The sequence below is a fragment of the Erythrolamprus reginae genome, chromosome 2 (assembly GCF_031021105.1).
Source record: "Erythrolamprus reginae isolate rEryReg1 chromosome 2, rEryReg1.hap1, whole genome shotgun sequence".
Taxonomy (NCBI): Eukaryota; Metazoa; Chordata; class Lepidosauria; order Squamata; family Dipsadidae; genus Erythrolamprus; species Erythrolamprus reginae.
Genome location: NC_091951.1, coordinates 297,150,190 through 297,170,756, shown reverse-complemented (window position 1 = coordinate 297,170,756; position 20,567 = coordinate 297,150,190). Strand labels below are relative to the sequence as shown.

The window sequence follows — 20,567 nt, the reverse complement described above, 5'->3', positions numbered from 1 at the left end:
AAAAGAACTATGCAAAAGAACTAGGAAGCTTCTGGTTGAATTTCTGGATTCCAGAGGGCATTATTGTATTTTGGATTAATTACAGCTTGCTGTGTTTGCTCCTACTTTGCAATAATGCTTGTTAAGTTCCCTAAGTGTAATTAACAAAAATCTCTTCTCAATTACCCTTTATCCAAATAAAACTGATATTGTAACATTCTTCAGGAACTCCAAGCCAAATTACATGGGAAGCTGAGTCATGTTGTATTTTACTACCACTGTCCCAAATAAAGCTCATTACAGATAGTCCACAAATTACAATCATTTCTTAATAACTGGTTGTAGTTTCCACATTGCTGAACTAATGACTAATGACTGGTCCTTGAAGTGGCAGCCACTGAAATGCCAAAATGCCTTTGTGCACACTACATCCTCCTTCCCACTTCACTCACTTGTACACCACACCCGTTTTCTCCAACTTCCCAGTATTCATATATGTGGACACCCACCAATGCCCTCCTTCCCAGGGCTTTATGCGTTCTTATGCACCTCATGTCATCCTTCCCTGGTCTTCCTAATCTCACTTCACACCACAGCACCCTTCTTCCCCAACCCACATGCAGGCTCCAACAGGCAGATGGATCAGGTCCCACTAGATCCTGTGCCTGGTGATTTCACAGCGACTAAATTCAATACTGATATCCGCTCAGGCCCTTCCTCAGATAGTACTGTACTAATCCTTCTTTGGTCAACATGGATACCAAGAAGTGGGGCAAACCTCCTAGTTTGGGAATCTTGCACCCTGGCAAAGTGCCATGCAAACAAACACAAGGTGCTGACTTCAAGCAAGCCCAGATCCTTATTTTTGAAGATCACCAAGCAACAAAGCCTTCCCTTTACATGTTAAGCAGTGAGAGGATGTAACGTGCACAGGGTCTGCCTCCCACAATAGAAGCAACATTGACACCTGGCTTTGTGAATGCCTGTCATTGACTTCTGCTGAATGTTGATGTGGAAGTGTTCCTGACCAAATCTCTAACTCAACCCTTGATACTTTCAAGCTCTAGTGAAGCATTGGGTTACAGAATGTCTATTTGGATTACACCTTCTGTTTAGCTGCTAGTAAATTGTGCACAGGTGGATGCTTTTTCTTGCTTGCACAACTCCTCTTCAGGAGCAAGCTTTTTCTTGCTTACACAACTCCCCTCTGTCATCATTTCTCCTGACAAGCCTTTCTGATGTTCTTACAAGCTTTGCTGCATATATATTGCTCCCAAAATGCTCCTATTCCCCATGCCCAGGACCACTGAAAGCTTCTCCTCCAAGTGGATGTATCACGCCTGCAATTTCCTTGCCAATTACATGAATGTTTTTCCCATTTGCTAAAACCAGGGCATGAAATCCTTCCCCCCTTCTGTAGCAGCCCTGCTCCTTACCTGGAACTCCCTTCACCTCCTGCTTAAAAACCCACATGTCTTGGGTTAAAAGAGCCACCAGAATTGCCATCGCTAACCTATTTGATCATGTGATATCATGCTTTATGACCTTATTGATATGCAATGATAATCCCAACTTTAATCCCAGTCCCATTTGCAGTCATGACTCAAGGACTACCTGTACAGAATAACGGAGTTGCTTTACCATCAACAAAATTTATATCTAAGATTATAGCACAGTGTTACCTAATAAACATTTGGACTATCAATATCATTTCAATTGATTTGATTTATGGGTCATTCTTTCTCATGGACTAGGTCTCCATTTGACTAATTTTTGCAGCCTTATTTGAAAAGAAACCATCACAAAAACAACACATATGATAGAAAAAAATATGCTCTTTCTAATGAAACAAAAATGAAAAGGATTGAAAATAAGAAAACAGGGAGCTCTGTTTCATCATCTCATCAGCTTCAATACCTTCATTAGGAACAAGTTCTTTTCTATCATTGCTTTCTCACCTTCAATCGTCTTCATTTTTATTTCATTAGAAAGAGCAATTTTTTTCCTATCATATATGTTGTTTCTGTGATGGTTTCTTTTCAAATAAGGCTTCAATTTTACCTCGTCCACTTGACAAAGAATGATCCTTATATTCACATGAAGAGCTCTTTAATTGCAAGCACAATTTAGTTTAAAATACTTTCATATTCTATGAAAGTATTTCATATTGTCTTGTAACAAGTGGTTTTAATTTCAAAAAAATGTCAGACATTTTGCAAAAAATTAGTGATGTTCTTACCATAGGATTATCAATTTAATCAGAGATGAACCATTGCAGTTTGTGTCCTCTAATGATGTATCCAGGCTGCCTCCTAAACTGTTACCAAAATTCTTAGCAGTCGCTGCCAAAATTATGTAACAAACTATCTCTTTACATCACTTTCAATTATGTATTGAATCACGTTTTTGCTGCTCTGACTAGTTTTTGTTTTCTTCTGTCCAGTTTTCTCATGTGGTCATAATCAGATTTTTAATATGATTTTAAACACGCCCTACTAAGATCAAATGCAAAAGAAATCCACTTTAAGTTGGCATGCTCTATCTGTGGGCAGGAAACCCATATTCATTACTAGGATAATTCCTGAATCTATTTTTATGGTTTCTAAAGACATCAACATTTCTATCATTAAGAACTAAAGACTGGGCTTCTCATATTCAAGCAAGACTTTTTTAAACAAGTGTATACAGTAGTCCCTCGCTATACCGCGCTTCACCTACTGCGGCTTCACTTCATTGCGGGTTTCTGAGGAAGTCGATCGGCAGATTTAAACAGCCCGCCGAACTCGATCGGCAGGTTTTTTTTTTAAAAAAATATCTAAAATTGTAAATACTGTATTTAAATACTGTATCTAAAATAAATACTGTGTGGGAAGGGTTTATAAACACTTAAAACAATGAAATCTTACCAAACAATTACAATATAAATACTTAAATAAGTACTATCAGTCGATAAATTCCCCATCGCGGATTTCACCGATTGCGGCCAGGTCTGGAATGTAACACAAAGCGATAGGTGAGGGACTACTGTAGTACAGTGGTTCTCAACCTGGGGGTCGGGACCCCTTTGGGGATCGAACAACCATTTCATAGGGGTTGCCTAAGACTCTAGGAAAAGACAAATTTGGTGTTAGGAACAAAAGCTTCTATTCTGGCACCTTTGAACATATTTTTACAATCCGACCAATCAGGTGTTTACAGTGGCGGTGTCCCTCTGACCTTCCTGCCAATCAGCGTAAAGCTCTGTTGGGAGAATTGGCACTAGACTTATCGTTGGGGGTCACCACAACATAAGGAACTGTATTAAGGGGTCGCAGCATTAGAAAGGTTGAGGACCACTGGTATAGTAAGACAACAATAGGAACAAAAATCACAGAACGATGCAGCTTTGAAATTTTACCTGTCCACTTTATTGTCATCACTGGTCATAATATTATATTTTACATGTATAACTTTGTATTTCTTTAAAAATTGTTTTTATGCTGTCTGCTGCCAAGACTTGGGTGGTCTTATAAATCTCAAAAATAAATAAATAAATAAATAAATACCATATTGATCCATCAATGTTGTCCTTGCTTCCATAAAATGCAGCCCAAGCTGCCAAATAGTTTTCTCTGATTACTAATTTAAGGAGAGTCAATAAGTCTGATTAAAAAGGACAGGCAGGACTATATACTTAATGAAAGGTAAAGGAGAAGAAAGTAAGATGAGCATGAAGGATGAATATGAACAAATTAGTTAGGATAATCAAAGAATTAAATGCAATTAAATGTTCTGAACTATTAGAATGTTCTGAGAGGATGTTCCTGGGATGGTCAGGAAGAGTAAATACATTCATTAACATAATTATCCTGAGAAGAAAACATACATTTTAATTTTGGGATTAAAATACATAGTGTATTGAATCCCTTCTACAGATATGGTCAGAATTAGGCCATAAATATATTATTAATATACTGTAACTCATGTATTTTTCTTGGACTAACATTAACTTTTCTCAAACTCTTGCTTGTATAAATTCTCATTTTAAAAAAAAGCTTTAATCTTAGATATTGCCATGTCAGATATTTTCTGTATTCAAAATCATGTTTTTAATTTAGTAGTCATGCAGAAAGGTGAAACAAGAGGGAGGTTGCTTAATTCAAAGCAGACAAATCTCTACTTCATCCAAAATTCTGATCCATACCAATTAATTTCCAGATATTTCTTCCAAAACCTTTCTTCCAAAACCATGAGAATGCTGAAAATGAAAAGCATTAAAAGGATATCAAATACATTTAATACTTCTATAGAAACAATACATAGGTCCAGGAAATTCATACCTTAAAGACAAGCGTTTGGTTTTCTTCTCTTTAACCACTGGCTCCAATTTTTGATGTGGCAATAATACTGGTTTCCGCTCAGGCAGACGAGAGAATGGGATATTAGGACCAATGGGTGGCAGGAAGTGATGGCACATGGCAGTAGTGACTCTCCAACCAATACACTGGGATGACAAGAGATAGGTAGAATTTGATGGCTCTATTGATGACAGGCACATGTTTTTTTGACCTTTGGCTTCAACCTAGAGGAGGTAGAGGAAAACATACTACTTATTGCTTGGAACAAGAAACAAGAAAATGACAGAGCAAGTCTAACACAGGTTTGAATTTTTTTAATGCCTTTGAGTCACTCCTGGCAACTGTCTGCAATTTTCTTGGTAAAATTTCAAAAGTGGCTTAGTACTGCCTTCTTCCTAAGGCTGAGAGAGAGTGAGTGGCCTAAGGTCACCCAGATCAGGAGTTTCCAACCTTGGCAATTTTAAAACTTGTGGACTTCAACTCCCAGAGCAAAGTTGGCTGATGAATTCTGGTTGCCAAGGTTGGAGACCCCTGACCCAGATGACTTAGTGTCTAAAGATGGACCAGAGCTCATGGTCTCACAATTTCTACCTGTGCCTTCACCACTATACCAAAGGAGACATAATTTTAATCTACTAATGAGGCTGTATTCAAGAAGGATGCAAAAGATGTCACGTAGAAGGTGATAAGCATAAGATTATTTCTCATTTCTGTTCTTTGGAACCCAAGCAGATTTAGCTTAATTTGCAATGCTAATGTTGATATCATTTATAAACATAGAGGAATATTAAATGATTTAGCACAAATCAGCAAAAAATATTTCCAAAATGACCTACCTACATAAAGATATTGACAAAATTGAACGGGTCCAAAGATGGGCTACAAGAATGGTGGAAGGTCTTAAGCATAAAACGTATCAGGAAAGACTTAATGAACTCAATCTGTATAGTCTGGAGGACAGAAGGAAAAGGGGGGACATGATCGAAACATTTAAATATGTTAAAGGGTTAAATAAGGTCCAGGAGGGAAATGTTTTTAATAGGAAAGTGAACACAAGAACAAGGGGACGCAATCTGAAGTTAGTTGGGGGAAAGATCAAAAGCAACATGAGAAAATATTATTTTACTGAAAGAGTAGTAGATCCTTGGAACAAACTTCCAGCAGACATGGTTGGTAAATCCACAGTAACTGAATTTAAACATGCCTGGGATAAACATAGATCCATCCTAAGATAAAATACAGAAAATAGTATAAGGGCAGACTAGATGGACCATGAGGTCTTTTTCTGCCGTCAGTCTTCTATGTTTCTATGTTTCTATTTTAAGATATTTTGCCGATGTTATAATTCATATTTCTCATGTGCTGCTGGCAGCAAATATTTTACGATTTGGCTATGCTTCTTTGCTTATCCATATATTTGATTTATTTATTTTTGTTCCTGCTCTGATTAATACCAAGCAGTTATCAAAATAAAAATATATAGAATATAAAAGGTTAACAATACATTAAAATTCACATCAAAATAGCCACTAAAGTAGTTTAAAGATTAACACTGTGGCAAATTGTTTATATCCTGAGTGGAGAGTTTTAGTCTTCCATTAAGCTCGGTATTGGGAACCATTTCAATTGGCCATAGGTTTTTTCCTATAGAGTTTGCACTTTGGTCATGTTTGGAGAGTTCAGGAGAAGGGAGATTCATGTGTTGCCTGGGAATTAGGGACAGGGATTGTCTTTGAGCTGGTTCCAGCCTGGTTTCAAGGTAATCGTGCCCTGAGAGTAAATTGTTATCTGCCTAGTATCTCAGAGTTTTCAAAACAACCTTGTGACATCACATTGGCTGCTGGTGGATTAGTTAGGGAGATTGAGTTTGGGGATGAAATAATTGCTTTGTACTTTGCACAAACTTTTTCAGACATTACTGTAACTACATTCTCTCAGTAAAAATTATTTTGATTCAACCCAATGGAGCCAAGAGTCTTGCTTTCCTCAAGTGATCAGCTTGGGCAGCTCCTGACAAAGATTGTAACTGTGCAAAATGGTCATAATTACTTTGCGTCTGGATTCATAGTAGTAACCTGGACATATTGTTTCTAAATAAAATCCATAAATTTAATTATTTTATTTACTTATTTAGTATTATATACTATTTATTTCTTATATTATTTACTTATATATTATTATTTACTATTGTATGTTGTTGACTTATTTATTTTATACCTTATTTTTAAATAAGATCCTTTTACTTTTTCGGCAAAACCTTGTTAGGCTGCAATAGGTAAACCTTTTAACTTCAAAGCGTGTGCAGTGTTTTAACCCGTTCCATTGTTATTCTTATAAGAGAATGAATCTTTCTTCCAAGTCGAGTTTAAAATGTTAGAAATAAGTGATGACTATTCTAATATGCTGTGGTTGGCTCTGGCCCAGCTCCTGCCCCAAGGAGTGTGGAGGTGGATGTGGGGGAGACATCCACATGCCGCAGGCCTGTTTTGTTCTCAGTAGAATCTGCCGACGAAGTCTCATCTGACCAAGGAAGCGTGACTGACAGGGAAGAAGGGAGTTTGGCAGACAGCCCAGGAGGAGATCAGTCATCTGTATCATCCCTGGATTCTGAACAAGAATTAATGACACATCCACGCATGTGTAGAGTAATGCATAGGAGACAGCAACTGAAGGATTATTACAAGAGAAAGTGAGGCCACCTGTGGTTGGGTGGGGCTGCTGTAATTAGTGCTACAGATAAAAGTGCAGCCTGGTTTTTCAGCCTCATGGCATTTATCTGATTCATTGTTTCGTCAAGATTGTGGTTTTTGCTCTTCAGGATTGTGTGTGTGGACTCTCTGGACTTTAGAATTGGACTCAATTTCCCTGTTATTGGGTGAGCAATTGGACTGCATTTAACCTGTGCCTTGTGTGTACCAGAAAATCCTTTTGACATTTAAAAAGGGAGCTGTTTCTGTTTTTCTGTTTATAAAAACTTTTGGGTTTTCCTTTTATCATGTGGTGTGTGTCTTCCTGAACTAATTACCCTGTAATTACGAGCAGTTGAGACACGCCGGCAGAACACTAATACATTAAAAACCCTTTATGAGTAAGCTAGGCTTTCTTTAAAATCTTTTAGCCCTTATAATAATACACAGTTAGAACAGGAAATACTTAAAAAAAAACTTAAAGCATCTTTAAATATAAAGGATCTCTATTTAGGTACAACATGCTTATTATTATGCTGCTATATTACTATTTCAGATTTCAATACTTGACAAACATAGTAGAATTAGTTTGAGATGGGTAGGTTAGCAATAGCAAAATTATCAACTCAACAACAAATCTTACACAAGAGAAATGTTGAGCATTATTTAGAGACTATTTTCTGGAATCCACATTTTGTTAGCACTAGATTTGATTTGTCTTCTATTTATTCTTTGTAGTAGAACACTTAAAATCACTTCGGGGTTGCTAAGACAAAAACTGTCCTTTTTTCTTTTGTTTTCTTCCCAAATTTTGTGGGGTTAGCTTAAGAATAGAAATAAAGTTGGACATAATTCTTGGTACTTATTTGTACTTCCAAACTGGATATCCAACAATAGTTTTCTTTATTTCCAGAAACTTTGAGAAAGTCTGTAATCTATATCATGTTCTATTTAAAGCGAAAAACCTTACTCAGTTAACTACAACTTAAATCCCAGGTACATTCCTGTTCTCTTTTTTCAGATTTTCAGACTGCATTCGTACATGTTGCAGAGCTATCATAAAATATACTGTATACCATTGACAGATCTTTTGCCAGATGACATATGACACAATATTTTACACGAAATCAAGTGATATCACTTACTATAAAAGTAGGGAAATCAGTCCTTGGTGGCTAATTCATATTTCTATTCTTCGAAATAAGAAACAAAGAATAAGTAAAATCATATTTTATAGAGTAACTCTTGTCTTATTGAACAGTTTATAGTGTGATGAATGTCCAGTTGTTCCTCATTTATTACTTTGAATCCAGCTGTCTTCCTCGCTGCAGGCACAAACAGTGTGCTATCACTGAGGAAAATATGACTATATCCAACATGATTTCTGGGACTGGAAATTCAAGTTATTATTCCTCTGAATTTAGGCTCTGTGTTTTGGGGGGGGTGGGAATTATAGATTAGAGAAATTAACTTGGCAGAACAGGGAAGACAATTCTCCCACCATCAAGTCTAGAAGGCTTGATGTATGAGAAATCAATTCATGCTGTTCCATCTTCCAAATCATTAAAGAGCCAGAATTTCTTCCACACTATAAGTGATAATATCTGGGACAACATCCATGTGAAAGAGTTCTCCCAGAAAGAGGGAGAATGTTAAATGCACTTCATGTAACTCTTTTCTTATTGGTTTTTTTCCATTTTAACTTAGACAGCCAAGGCCTTCGAATATCCACTAGAGAATGGCATATGGCATTCTAACATTAGAGAGAATGAAGCTTGGAGCCACAAATAAGGCTCCAAACAATGAGAGCATGGCATCATTTCTGCACATAGAAAATAGATAAAATTACCGTGACAATGGAAAATTCACAGATGGTGTTCTAGAGAAGTAGGCAAAAACATGGCAATTAGAGACATTCCTTATGGAAAGCAACCAGGCCAGAATGCTTCTGCTGTCTGCTCTGTAGCCAAAATAAACTCCAGTGTAGTATGGGGTAACCCCCAAGAGTGAATCCAAGGATGAAAAAGGCATACAGTACTATCAGCATCAAAGCTGTGACTGAGGAAAGCAGCATCTGCCATTGTGTATTATTCTATAATGATAGGATTTCTTGAACAGCCAAATTATGGGAAAAATCACTGTGGAAAAAAACACCTTGAGATGAGTTTATTTTCCATCACTATTCATTATAGCTTTTCTTCTTTTGTGTTCAATTCAGGAGTGACCATACCAAGAGAGAAAGCGAGAGGGAGAATTAGAAATAGGCAGGGGGAAAAGAGTAAAAGAATTTACTTAAAAGGCGTCTGTCTCTAATAACCAGAAAGAGAAGGTCAAAAAGAACAGTCACAAATAGGAATTGAGAGATCTTTTGGTAGTGGGGGAACACTTTCTTTCAGTGTTTTGGGTATTGTGAGGCAGATGGCAAACAGCACTTATTCTTCAGTGCACCACCAAATGCTTTAGGACTGATCACAAAAGACAAGTTCTTATTCCAAGTTTTCCAGGAATCATTACTAACTCAAACTATTGTTAAGTTCAAAATACATAGCAATGTTCCTTGCTTTCCCCAACCACCCACCCAAAATATGTTCAAAACCCAATAAGTGATAAATCTAACTACCCTATCTAACACCGTAACTTGTTTTTCTTATTCTAAAGTCAGTTCCATTTTGAAGACATTGAAGGTTGAAGATTGAAATTTGAAGACATTAAAATTGAAATACACACGGAAAGACATTGACTTGAAAATGTATTAGAAGTTAGAATAAAAAGGTCAATATGAGGATCTCAAACCATTTTTATAGACCCTAAAATCCACTGAAATTATATTAGTGAAGTTTAATGGCAAATCATTTAAAAAAATCAAGGTATAATTTTCTGACACCTTAAAGAGGAAGACCAATATTAACATCAAACATCATAAAGAACAGTGTAGGGTAAAAGAGAATACAAAATATGTTATTACCCCACCCTAAGTCTGTATATGTTAGCATTTGCCTATTCACTATAGCAGTGTTTCACAAAGTATTAGGGTTTCCCAAGACCCCCTCAGGAGTTCATTGACAAATAATTGTGCATTAAAATCCTATTAAACAATTTTGAGAAGTGGTAGTTGAAGGAAATGAGCCAAATTTTATTTTTAATAGGATAAATAATGATAAATGTAACACATACAAATAAAATGTTTTTGAGCATCCTCCATAATTTTTAAAAATAGGAAGAAGTCCTATGGGTTAATAAATAAGATTTGCTGCACTGTATGCATCCAGCATACTCATTTTTAAAAATAAAGTTAAAATCTCCTTCCAATCAAGATCAATTCTTGCTGATTGCAGGAAAATAACAATTTTTCTTTTAGAAAATTGATGTTTTTGAACCTTTCCACCTAACTGTCACATATATCTTGGTTCCATGAGTTGCATAAGCCATCCTCAAAAGATTAGGTCTGCTCCTAGGTTAGAGAGGGCCAGCTCAATGTATCAGTTCATTATCAATTTCTAGTAAGGAAGTCAGACCGATTCTATTCAAAATTGCAGTCTCCTATTGACAATCCCACTATAGATTACATTAGTCCGCATTCCGCTTCATATATAGACATGGCATCTCTAATCAGTTCAAAACAAAAATCTGAGAATTAACATTTGCTAAATTTGTGAATAAAATATTAAAAAGATTTCTTATATTTTCATTTTTTATGTCATATATCAAATTGGTCTTTCCTAGGATTAAGTATAATTTAGAATGTGTTAAATAGGTGAGTCCTTGCACTAACAAAACTTAGCCAAGGCTTGATTTCTTTAAACAGGGAACTTTTATTCTGATATTTCAGCAACACTCCAAGTTTAGTTTAAATGAACAACGACCAGACTTCTGAAAGCTCCCTTTATAGTGCGACTGTCAGACAGCCAACCAACCACAATACTTTAACTTCCTGCTCAAAAGGCCTCTTGTGCTTAGCCAATCAGGTTTCAGCATCAGCCTTCCTGGCCAGTCAAAAGTCGGGGACTTTGCGGTTTTGGCCTTGTTCGTCCATGTATAATTGGATAAATATGCTGGGTGACGTTGATGCTGCCCTGAGCATCATAGTATCCAGAATAGATCTGTAGAGCAAGGACTTTCATGGGATGGACACTGGGGAACAATGGGCTGGTAGACTGGGGAACTGCTGGAGAGGTTTGGGCCTGGTATGGAGGCACCAGGTCTATGCAGGGAAACCTCGGACAAAGCTGGTCAATATGTTGGTGCCAAAGGCGGTCCTCAGTGAGCTGTACCCTATAAGAACAGGGTCCAGTTAGGTGGGTCACCTGTCCCGGTAGCCACTTCTGGTCTGCCTCAAAATTAAGTGCAAAACAGGATCCCCTACTGAAAATTCCCTTGTCTGTTGATCAGGAACAGGGGATCATCCAGGATCAAGGTTGGGGTGCAGAGGGTCCAGCAATGTCATCTAAGTCACATAAATTACAACTGTTAGAGGCTGTGCAAAGAACATCCACAAAGTCATTAATAGACTCATCCTCATGCTGAAATCTGTGGTGGAAGGCATGCCTGCGAGCTATGCGAGAAGGAGCTGGAGCATAGTGGTTTTGAAGCTTCTCCAGGAGAGTCTCCAGGCATACCTCAAAAACAGGCTGAGGAGCTGTCAAGGCATGTGCTGTAGCTCTTTACCATAGAAACTGAGAAAGTACCCGAACTACAAGGTTGTTAGCCGTCAGCACATTCAAAATGTGTGAGGTAATCTTCTCAGGTTTCTGTTGAAGGCTCAAATGGAGAGAAAGCTGGCAGCTGAGCCATCCTGAAAAGGATGAATGTAGCTAGTGATCAGTTCTGAAATGCTTCAGCTCAAAAGACTCCGCTGTGGAACTTGCTGAAGGAGAGACAGAGGTGGTAGAACAGAATTCTGAGAGGAATCCCCTTTCCTCAGTCACCAGTAATAGATAGTCCTTGCACTGGGAGAACATAGCCAAGGCTTGACTTTTAAAGAAGGAACTTTTATTCTAGCATTTCAGCACAACTACAGCTCAGCTTAACCCTGCTGTTCTGTTCGGGTCTGTGAGACCCGAAATCAAAGTTTGAGACCCTGTAAAAAAATTTCCCTGCATATCTGAAACTTGAAATTTCATGACTTTTCATCATTTCAGAAGTTCTCTCTATGAGAATTTTTTTTTGGGGGGTGGGGGGTTTCTTTGTTGCTGAAAAAAAAAGTCACACTTGTTCTGTTCCCGGGTCACCCTGACCCGGGCCGAAAACTCTTCATTTGAAGTGCTTATGTTTGGTCAATTTGAAAACTTTTTTCACTTGGAAAGTAGTCTGAACATTTCTTCACTTTTATGTGCAAAATAAACAAATATGCATCAATTTTTCCAGTTCAATTTTCATATCATTATGTTCAGAAATGTTCAAGCTACCAATCCTACACCAGGTTTAGTAAAACAGAATGCCTTTTGCAAGCAAAACTATGCATACATTGAAAACAAATTCACAAAAAAAGGGGGGGTGCACATTTTATCAGCAAAATAAACCAATAAGCATTAATTTTTTCATTTCAATTTTCATTTCAATGTGTGCAGAAATGTTCAAACCTGTTTCCAAGTGAAAAAAGCTTTTAAAAAGACCAAATATAAGCACTTCAAATGAAGAGTTTTCGGTCCGGGTCAGGGTGACCCGGGAACATAACATCAGGTAGTTTTCTTGAACAGAACAGCACAGTGACCAGACTTCTATAAGCTCATTTTATAGTGTGGCTATTGACAGCCAAACAATCACAATATCTTCCCACTCAAAAGGCCTCTTGTGCTTAGCCCATCAGGCTTCAGCATCAGTTTTCCTGGCCGGACATAAGTTGAGTACTTTTCATTTCTGGCAGGGTTGTAAGTTGAGGACTTAACAGAATGCTGTTACTGAATACATATAATTAATACAGATATAAATAATCTGTAGCAGAGATTTTCAAGATTTATCAATTTTTAGCACCCTATTTTTTTTCCTCATGTCCCTAGGTCAACTTTGTGAACTAACTCAAGATAGTAGTTCACACAGTACCAAAAAGTGTCAAATATTGCATGTCTTTCCCTCAAAAAGTTTAAAATATCCTGCAGTTTGATTCAGCACCTGGAATAACAAACTCCAGTTTGGGAACTATGCATCTGTAGGAAAAATATGGGTGAATAATGGAATACAGAGGAAGAACAATGGCATGAATAGCCCTTATATAATGTTTTTCAGAGTTTTATAAACCAGCTTAAGAAAGAAAACTAGCATTTTCAAGACACATAGCACATTATGAGAAACTAAATAAAGCCTTAAATATCTAGTAGAGGGGTGTCAAACTCAAGGCTTGCAGGCCAGACGTGGCCTGTGGTGTGCTTAGTTCTGGCCCATGGTGCTGGCCTGGAAATAGCAAAGGACCAGCTGTGGTGACTCTGCTACCAAAAATAGAGGGTGGGGAAGGGGCATCCCCCCATACCGGTTTTGGCTACCCAAGTGTTGCAGGAGGCTATTCAGGCCTAAAATAGGGCCTTCAGACTGCCGCAGAGACCTCCCAGCCCCAAAATGAGGCTACCATTACTTCGGGAAGCCATCCAGGCCCCAAATGGGGCCTCCAGAGTGCTGTAGTGACTTCCACCTTCTGTTTCAATTCTTTCGGTTATGTAGCCGAAGCCGCAGCTATGGTGACTGAAGCCACTCCACACCGCCACTGGTGGAGGCTACAGACGGGCTTTCCATGGAGTATACTGACTTCAAAAAGGATTGCCCACCAAGTCCCCTTCTTTGACTCCCTTTCAGGGATGCTTTGGGCCAATTCAAATGAATTGGCACCTCCGAGTGACAGGTGTTCATATATTCTCCCACAAGAGTGAAGAGAACTCAGGTCCACCATGGCAACTGGCTACGCCCCTCTCTCATATGGATCTGGTGTCTCTCTCTCTCTCTCTCATAAGATGATCAAGTAGATCAAGTACATATTAAAAAAACAAAATCACAGAAATTTATGCCTCTCTATTTTTATAAATGTATAAAACCATGGGTGTCCACTATGGCCATGCCCACCCCAGCTCCCCAGCACATCCCTCTGAGATCAAATACAAACAACTCTGATGCAGCCCTCAATGAAAATGATTTTGACACCCGTGATCTAGCATAATGTGTCCCCAATGCATGATGCCCTACCTCAGCTTTCCAATTGTTCAAAATATTAATACAGTAATAACAATCTGTCCATAAAAATAATTTAAAAATTTAAAATGCAATATATTTAGTTTTGCATATTTGCATTTTAAGTGATCCAGTATACTGATTATTCTTTGGGGGAAAGCATAATTTTTAACAGAGCACTACTGTACTTATTATTTTATTATTTGCTAACCTTCACTTCTCTGTGAATAGTACAGCCAGAATCAGCTCATAGATAATCTATCCTGACTCATTCCCACTTCTGTAGCTGAACTCAGGGAAGCAGAGCTTTATGCTTTCTTTTGGTATTTAAAAGGGAAAAATCTAAATGCCTCTCAGGAACATTTTTTCCATTATTTTTTAATTGAGAAAGTAATCAAAGGCCAGTTTCTATTGTGCAGAATTTATTCCATTATCTCGGATGGCCAACTTCCAAGATTTTCTCTACTGTTTTGTATCAACAGATTCATGCCTAAGATTACATGATCATGCCAATTGTATTTCAGGTATCTAAACAAAGGTAGACTAGGAGAACAAGGTAACATTCTACAACTTTATCTTTATACTCTCCCAAACATCCTTCAAATGGAAGGCAGATAGCATATTTTAAGCATGACTCTACATGGTATATCGTACTGCTTGCTCAGATCATTTCTGGAGTAAGTAATTCCAAAATTCCCAGTAATCCCTTGTGCTTAATCAATATTATTATTATTATTATTATTATTATTATTATTATTATTATTATTATTATTAATTGGACTTGTATGCTGCCCCTCTCCATAGACTCGGGGCGGCTAACAACAATAATAAACACAACATGTACAATCCAATAATAAAAAGCAACTAAAAACCCCTATTATAAAACCAAACATACACACAAACATACCATGAAATTAGTCATATTTTTATAGATGAATTTCTGAGATTTCTGAGACCCTGTCCCTATTATCTACCTACTACATCTCTAGTTGTTTTTTTCCAAATGCTGGAGCACATATGATTCTCCCTTTTCAGAGCTTATTGCTATATTACTTGGCGGTTTTAGTTCTGTGGTATTCAGAATTATTCTATTCTATATGGTAAAGTGCTGCTTTTATGGTTTCACAACATTAGAGTGGGATGGTATTAAATAGGGTAGATGGCGCTTTTATATTACTACATTTCTATGAATTATCAGTTTACAAACTGATATACAAATCTGTATTTGCTTTAAAGATTTTCAAAGCCAATATATTTTCTTCTAGCTATCAATATCAAAATATAAATACAAATCTTCCTCTTAACATTTGCAAGTAACATACAGTATATATACATGTATTTAAATCTTTGTTGTTTGAGGTCAACTTTCAGGGAATCATATCCTCCAATCAGAGGATAAATCGAAGCTTTAAATATGCCAATGTCATTTACATCCTCCAAACAGCAAAATGTTCAGTGATAAATGAGCCCATAGAGATGATGACAACAGCCATTTTTATATCCCATGTATGCTTATGGCCCCTAATCCTGTTTCTGAGGCACTCTGACAGAGTGCCTCAGAAACAGAAACTCTTCATTCTCTACATCAATGACCTTTGCGATTATATCACAAGCAACTGTGTCCTCTTCGCCGACGATGTAAAATTCTTCAACACCACCGATAACACAACTACTCTCCAAAAAGACCTGGACTCTGTTTCTGAGTGGTCTAACACATGGCAACTCCAAATCTCAACCAGCAAATGCTCCGTCCTACACATTGGGAAGAAGAATCTGAACTCCAAATACGAACTGAATAATCAAATTATCACAGATAACCCCCACTTGGTTAAAGACCTCGGTATACTAATAACAAAAGACTTAAATGCCAAAGCCCACTGCAACAACACAGCCAAGGAGGTTTCAAAATTTGTAAACCTAATCCTACGTAGCTTCTGCTCTGGCAATCTCCCACTACTTACCAGAGCTTACAAAACGTTCGCCAGACCTCGAATACAACTCATCTGTTTGGAACCCATATCGCATCTCGGACATTAACACCCTTGAAAATGTTCAAAGATACTTCACCAAAAGAGCCCTTCACTCCTCCACTCGAAACAGAATACCCTACGAGACTAGACTTACAATCCTGTGTCTAGAAAGCTTAGAACTAAGATGCCTTAAACATGATCTAAGTATTGCCCACAAGCTTATATGCTGCAACGTCCTGCCTGTCAGCGACTACTTCAGCTTCAACCACAACATCACAAGAGCACACAACAGATTTAAAGTTAATTTTTTTTAAAAATTGTTTTATTATTAAAATGGAAACATTTACATCATATAATACAACATAAGATACAATTCGAAACATAAGGACAAACAGTACAGAAAAAAAAAGAAAAACAAAAGAAAAACAAAAGAAAAACCTATAGACATAACGAGTAAAAGTGTCGGCGAGTAAACGGGGGAGTTGTATTGAGAACGAAAATTGGGTCAAATTGTATATGCTCATTACCTTGTTTCGAGGATTGTATCAGAAGGGTTCAATGCCAGAGTTGAAATAAACACATTGCGGAGAAGTTAACAGATAATATTAAATCTACATATCTAAATATATATAACGTCTCGTGTTATTTTATGAGATAATAAAATGGTTTATACCAGATTTGTGACAGTTCGAAGTGTAGTCAAAAATCACAATCTTATAGCCTATTGTTCACGCTTTTGCTTCCTAGCCAGTTATAAAAAGGGTCCCAACACTCGTTGAACGTAGCCGAGGATTCATTTCTAACTTGTGAAGTCAATTTTGACATTTCTGCACAGTATAATATTTTTTTAATTATTACTTCATTTGGGGGTACTTCTTCGTTTTTCCACCACTGCGCATATGAAAGTCTAGCTGCGGTTACTAAATGAATGATTAGGTGTACTTGGGATTTCGATAGATTTTGTCTGATTATGCCCAATAAAAAGCATTCAGGAGTTTTGTCAAGTGTTAAATTTAACATTTCATCGATCCAAATTCCGATCTTATTCCAAAATAAATTTGCTTTGGTACATTGCCACCATAAGTGGAAGTAGGTGCCCAATTCTCGTTGGCATTTCCAGCAATTTGGAGAGAGTTTGTTGTTTGATTTAGTTAGCTTGATTGGGGTAATATGCCATCGATAATACATTTTGATCAAGTTTTCTTTATAGGAAGTGGCGATAGTCAATTTATAATTTCTAGTCCAGAGTGTTTGCCACTCCTCCTCTTTAATTTCGTTTTTGAGGTCCAGGTTCCATTTCTTAACGTTGATTTTTATATTAAAGTTGTCCAAATCATTGTAAGTTAAGTAACAATAAAAAATTTTAATTAGCTTTTCTTGAGGGCCTATACATAGCTTGTCTAGAAGGGCATTTTTCCTTATCCCAGATATTTTTTTGTCTTTGTTATATTTAGATTGGATCTGGAGGTATTCCCACCATTCCACTTTTTGACCCAAATTTTCTAGTTCTAGCCTTGTTTTAATTGTTCCATTTGAGTTTAGAATGTCATTGTATCTTATTATATTGTTTCTTTTATATAAATTTGGATGTACGTAGGCTTCTAACGGGGCGTACCACATGGGGGTTCCTTTATATAATTTAATTTTAATTTTTTTCCAAGTGTTGATTAGTGATTTCCTTATCAAATGGTTAGAGAAATATTTATGGGTTGTCGGTTTTTCGTCCCAGAGATAATAGTGCCACCCTAAATGGAGATCGTGGCCTTCTAAACTAAGAAGTCTAGTATTAGTTAGACTCATCCACTCTCTTGTCCATGCCAAGGAAGCGGCAATATAGTAATCCTTCCAGATTGGAAGAGCTAGTCCTCCCTCTTCTTTCTTACCTTGTAAATATTTCAGTCGAATTCGGGGGCGTTTGTTTTGCCAAATGAAATTGTTAGTTACTTTAGTCAGATTATTAAAAAAGACCTGTTTTAATTGTATAGGGATTGTTTGAAATAAAAACAGAATTTTGGGTAATATATTCAGTTTGATGGCTGCAATCCTCCCAAGTAGGGAAAGTTGTAAGTTCCTCCATTTTGACAGGTCTGTTTGTACTTGGTCTATTAGAGTATCATAGTTGTTTGATTTTCAGCTAGACACTCTGTTTGTCAAATTGATGCCAAGGTATTTAATTTTTGTAGTTATTTGAATGTCCAATTTAGCTGATAATATATCTTTCTGTGATTGTCGCATATTTTTGGTTAGAATTTGGGTTTTGGTTTTATTTATTTTGAGGCCTGCCACTGCACCATAATCTTCCAGGACTTCTAATAATTTGGGACCTGAGTCTAAAGGATCTTCTAAAATGAATACCAGGTCGTCTGCAAAAGCTTGGAGTTTATAGGTTTCTTTCTTGCAATTTAATCCCCTTATATCTTCCTTGTCTCTAATTATTCTCGTTAGTACTTCCAGGGTTAAGATAAATAATAAAGGGGAGAGTGGGCATCCTTGTCTTGTACCCTTGTAAAGAGAGATTTTTGTCGATGTGTCCCCATTGAGAATGATATAGGCTGATTGGACGGAGTAGATGGCTTTTATTGCATTTATAAATTTGGGACCAAATTCCATATATTCTAGTTGTTTAATCATGAATTTCCAGGACACATTGTCGAAAGCCTTCTGGGCATCAAGAAAAATTAGCGCCACTTGTTTTTCGTTATGAACTTCATAATACTCCAGTGTGTCTAACACAATTCTGATATTATTTTTAAGCTGTCTCCCGGGAAGAAAACCATTTTGGTCCGAATGTATAAAATAGTTTAGAAATCCTTTGATTCTATTCGCTAGGATAGAGGTGAAGATTTTATAATCGGCGTTTAAAAGAGAGATCGGGCGATAATTAGATATGTCTGTATGGTCTGTATCTTTTTTTGGAATTAACGCTAGGTTTGCTTCTGTCCATGAAGTTGGGATTTTACCTCTGTCTAAGGCCTCATTCAGTGTTTCTAACAGGGCCTTTTCCATTTCTATAGGCAGATCTTTATATAGTTCTACGGGAAGCCCATCCGGCCCTGGTGCTTTATTGTTTTTTTTATTTTTAATTGCTTCTTTTAATTCCGTGTCAGTGATCGATTTATTTATTATGTTGACCATATCTTGTGGAACTTTAGGAAGTTTGGCCTGTTCTAGAATTTCTTGCATTTTTAGCTCTTGAGTGTTATTTTGTGTGATATCGGCATATTCGTAAAGTTTGCTGTAGAAATCGCCAGCGATCTTTTTCTTCCTTTCCAGGTCGTGACATAGTTCCCCATTTTTGTTTTTAAGACAATTTATTAGTTTCTTTTCTTTTTGCTTTCTGAGTTTATTGGCTAACCATTTGCTAGGTTTATTGGCATTTTCAAAATTATATTGGTTAGTTCTTTTAATTTGTTGTGCCAAATTTTGTTGATCTATTAGATTTAGTTGATGTTTGATTTGTAGCATGTTTTGTTTAATTTCTTTTTTTTGGGGAAATTTCTGGAGTACTTCTTCTAAGGCCCTATAATCTTCCTCTAATTTAGCCGATTTCTGCTTTTTTAGCTTAAATTCTTTGGCCATATATGAAATCGCTATCCCTCTGATAACAGCTTTGACTGTGTCCCAAACATTTTGAAGATTTGTATGATCTTTAGGGTTTTCTTGGAAGAAATAGTTCATTTCAGTTTGGAATTTTACCTTAAACTCTTCCTGAGTTAATATGGATTTTTGAAGAGACCATCTGCAACACTGTTTAGATCCTTTCCAAATTACTTTGAGTGCATTATGGTCTGAGATGTAACTGGAATCAATCTCTGTCGAATAAATTTTGGTATTAATTTCTGTTGTTACCCAAACCATATCTAATCTTGACCAAGATTGGTGCCTATCGGAATAGAAGGTATATTTTTTAAGATTGGGGTTTCTATCTCTCCAACTGTCTTTCAATTTTAGTTCTTTAATTAATTCAAAGAAAGCTTTCGGTAATGTTCTTTTCTTTTGTTTGGTCATCTTGTCATTTTTATAATCCAGTTCGGGATTAATCTCCTACTAGACAGATATTGTCTGTGGAGTGCTCTTTAATTATATTTAACAGTCTTTTATAAAATCTTTCTTGGCCTTCATTCGGAGCGTAGATATTAATTAGTGTTATTGTATCTCGTTCTATATTTAATTCTAGGATTAAAATTCTGCCCTCCCTATCTTTGTATTTCAATTTAGCTTGGATGTTCGAATTGATGTAGCATATTACACCCCTTTTTTTCTCTGCGGCCAAAGATGTAAATAACTTCCCAAGTTTATTTCTTTGGAGTAGATGTTCAAATTTATGTTTAATATGGACTTCTTGCATTGCAATGATGTCGAAGTTTAATTTAGCAATTTTATTTAAAATTTGATTCCTTTTTTGGGGGGCATTCAGTCCATTTATATTAATTGTATATAAC

The 20,567-nt window shown here is 36.8% G+C and overlaps 1 protein-coding gene across 7 annotated transcripts in view; it reads right to left on the bottom strand.

Moving 5' to 3' along the window:
* Nucleotides 1-20,567, bottom strand: part of TMEM232 (transmembrane protein 232) — a 158,898-nt gene that overhangs the window by 55,963 nt on the left and 82,368 nt on the right. For 5 of the 7 annotated variants that reach the window (XM_070742940.1, XM_070742941.1, XM_070742938.1 and 2 more), the window contains exon 12: nucleotides 4,299-4,540. In XM_070742940.1, the coding sequence (XP_070599041.1) occupies nucleotides 4,299-4,540 (242 nt within the window). Of the gene's footprint in view, nucleotides 1-2,885; nucleotides 2,969-4,068; nucleotides 4,217-4,298; nucleotides 4,541-20,567 lie in introns of those variants that run through there. The other 2 variants (XR_011558337.1, XM_070742942.1) reach the window with 2 other exon arrangements.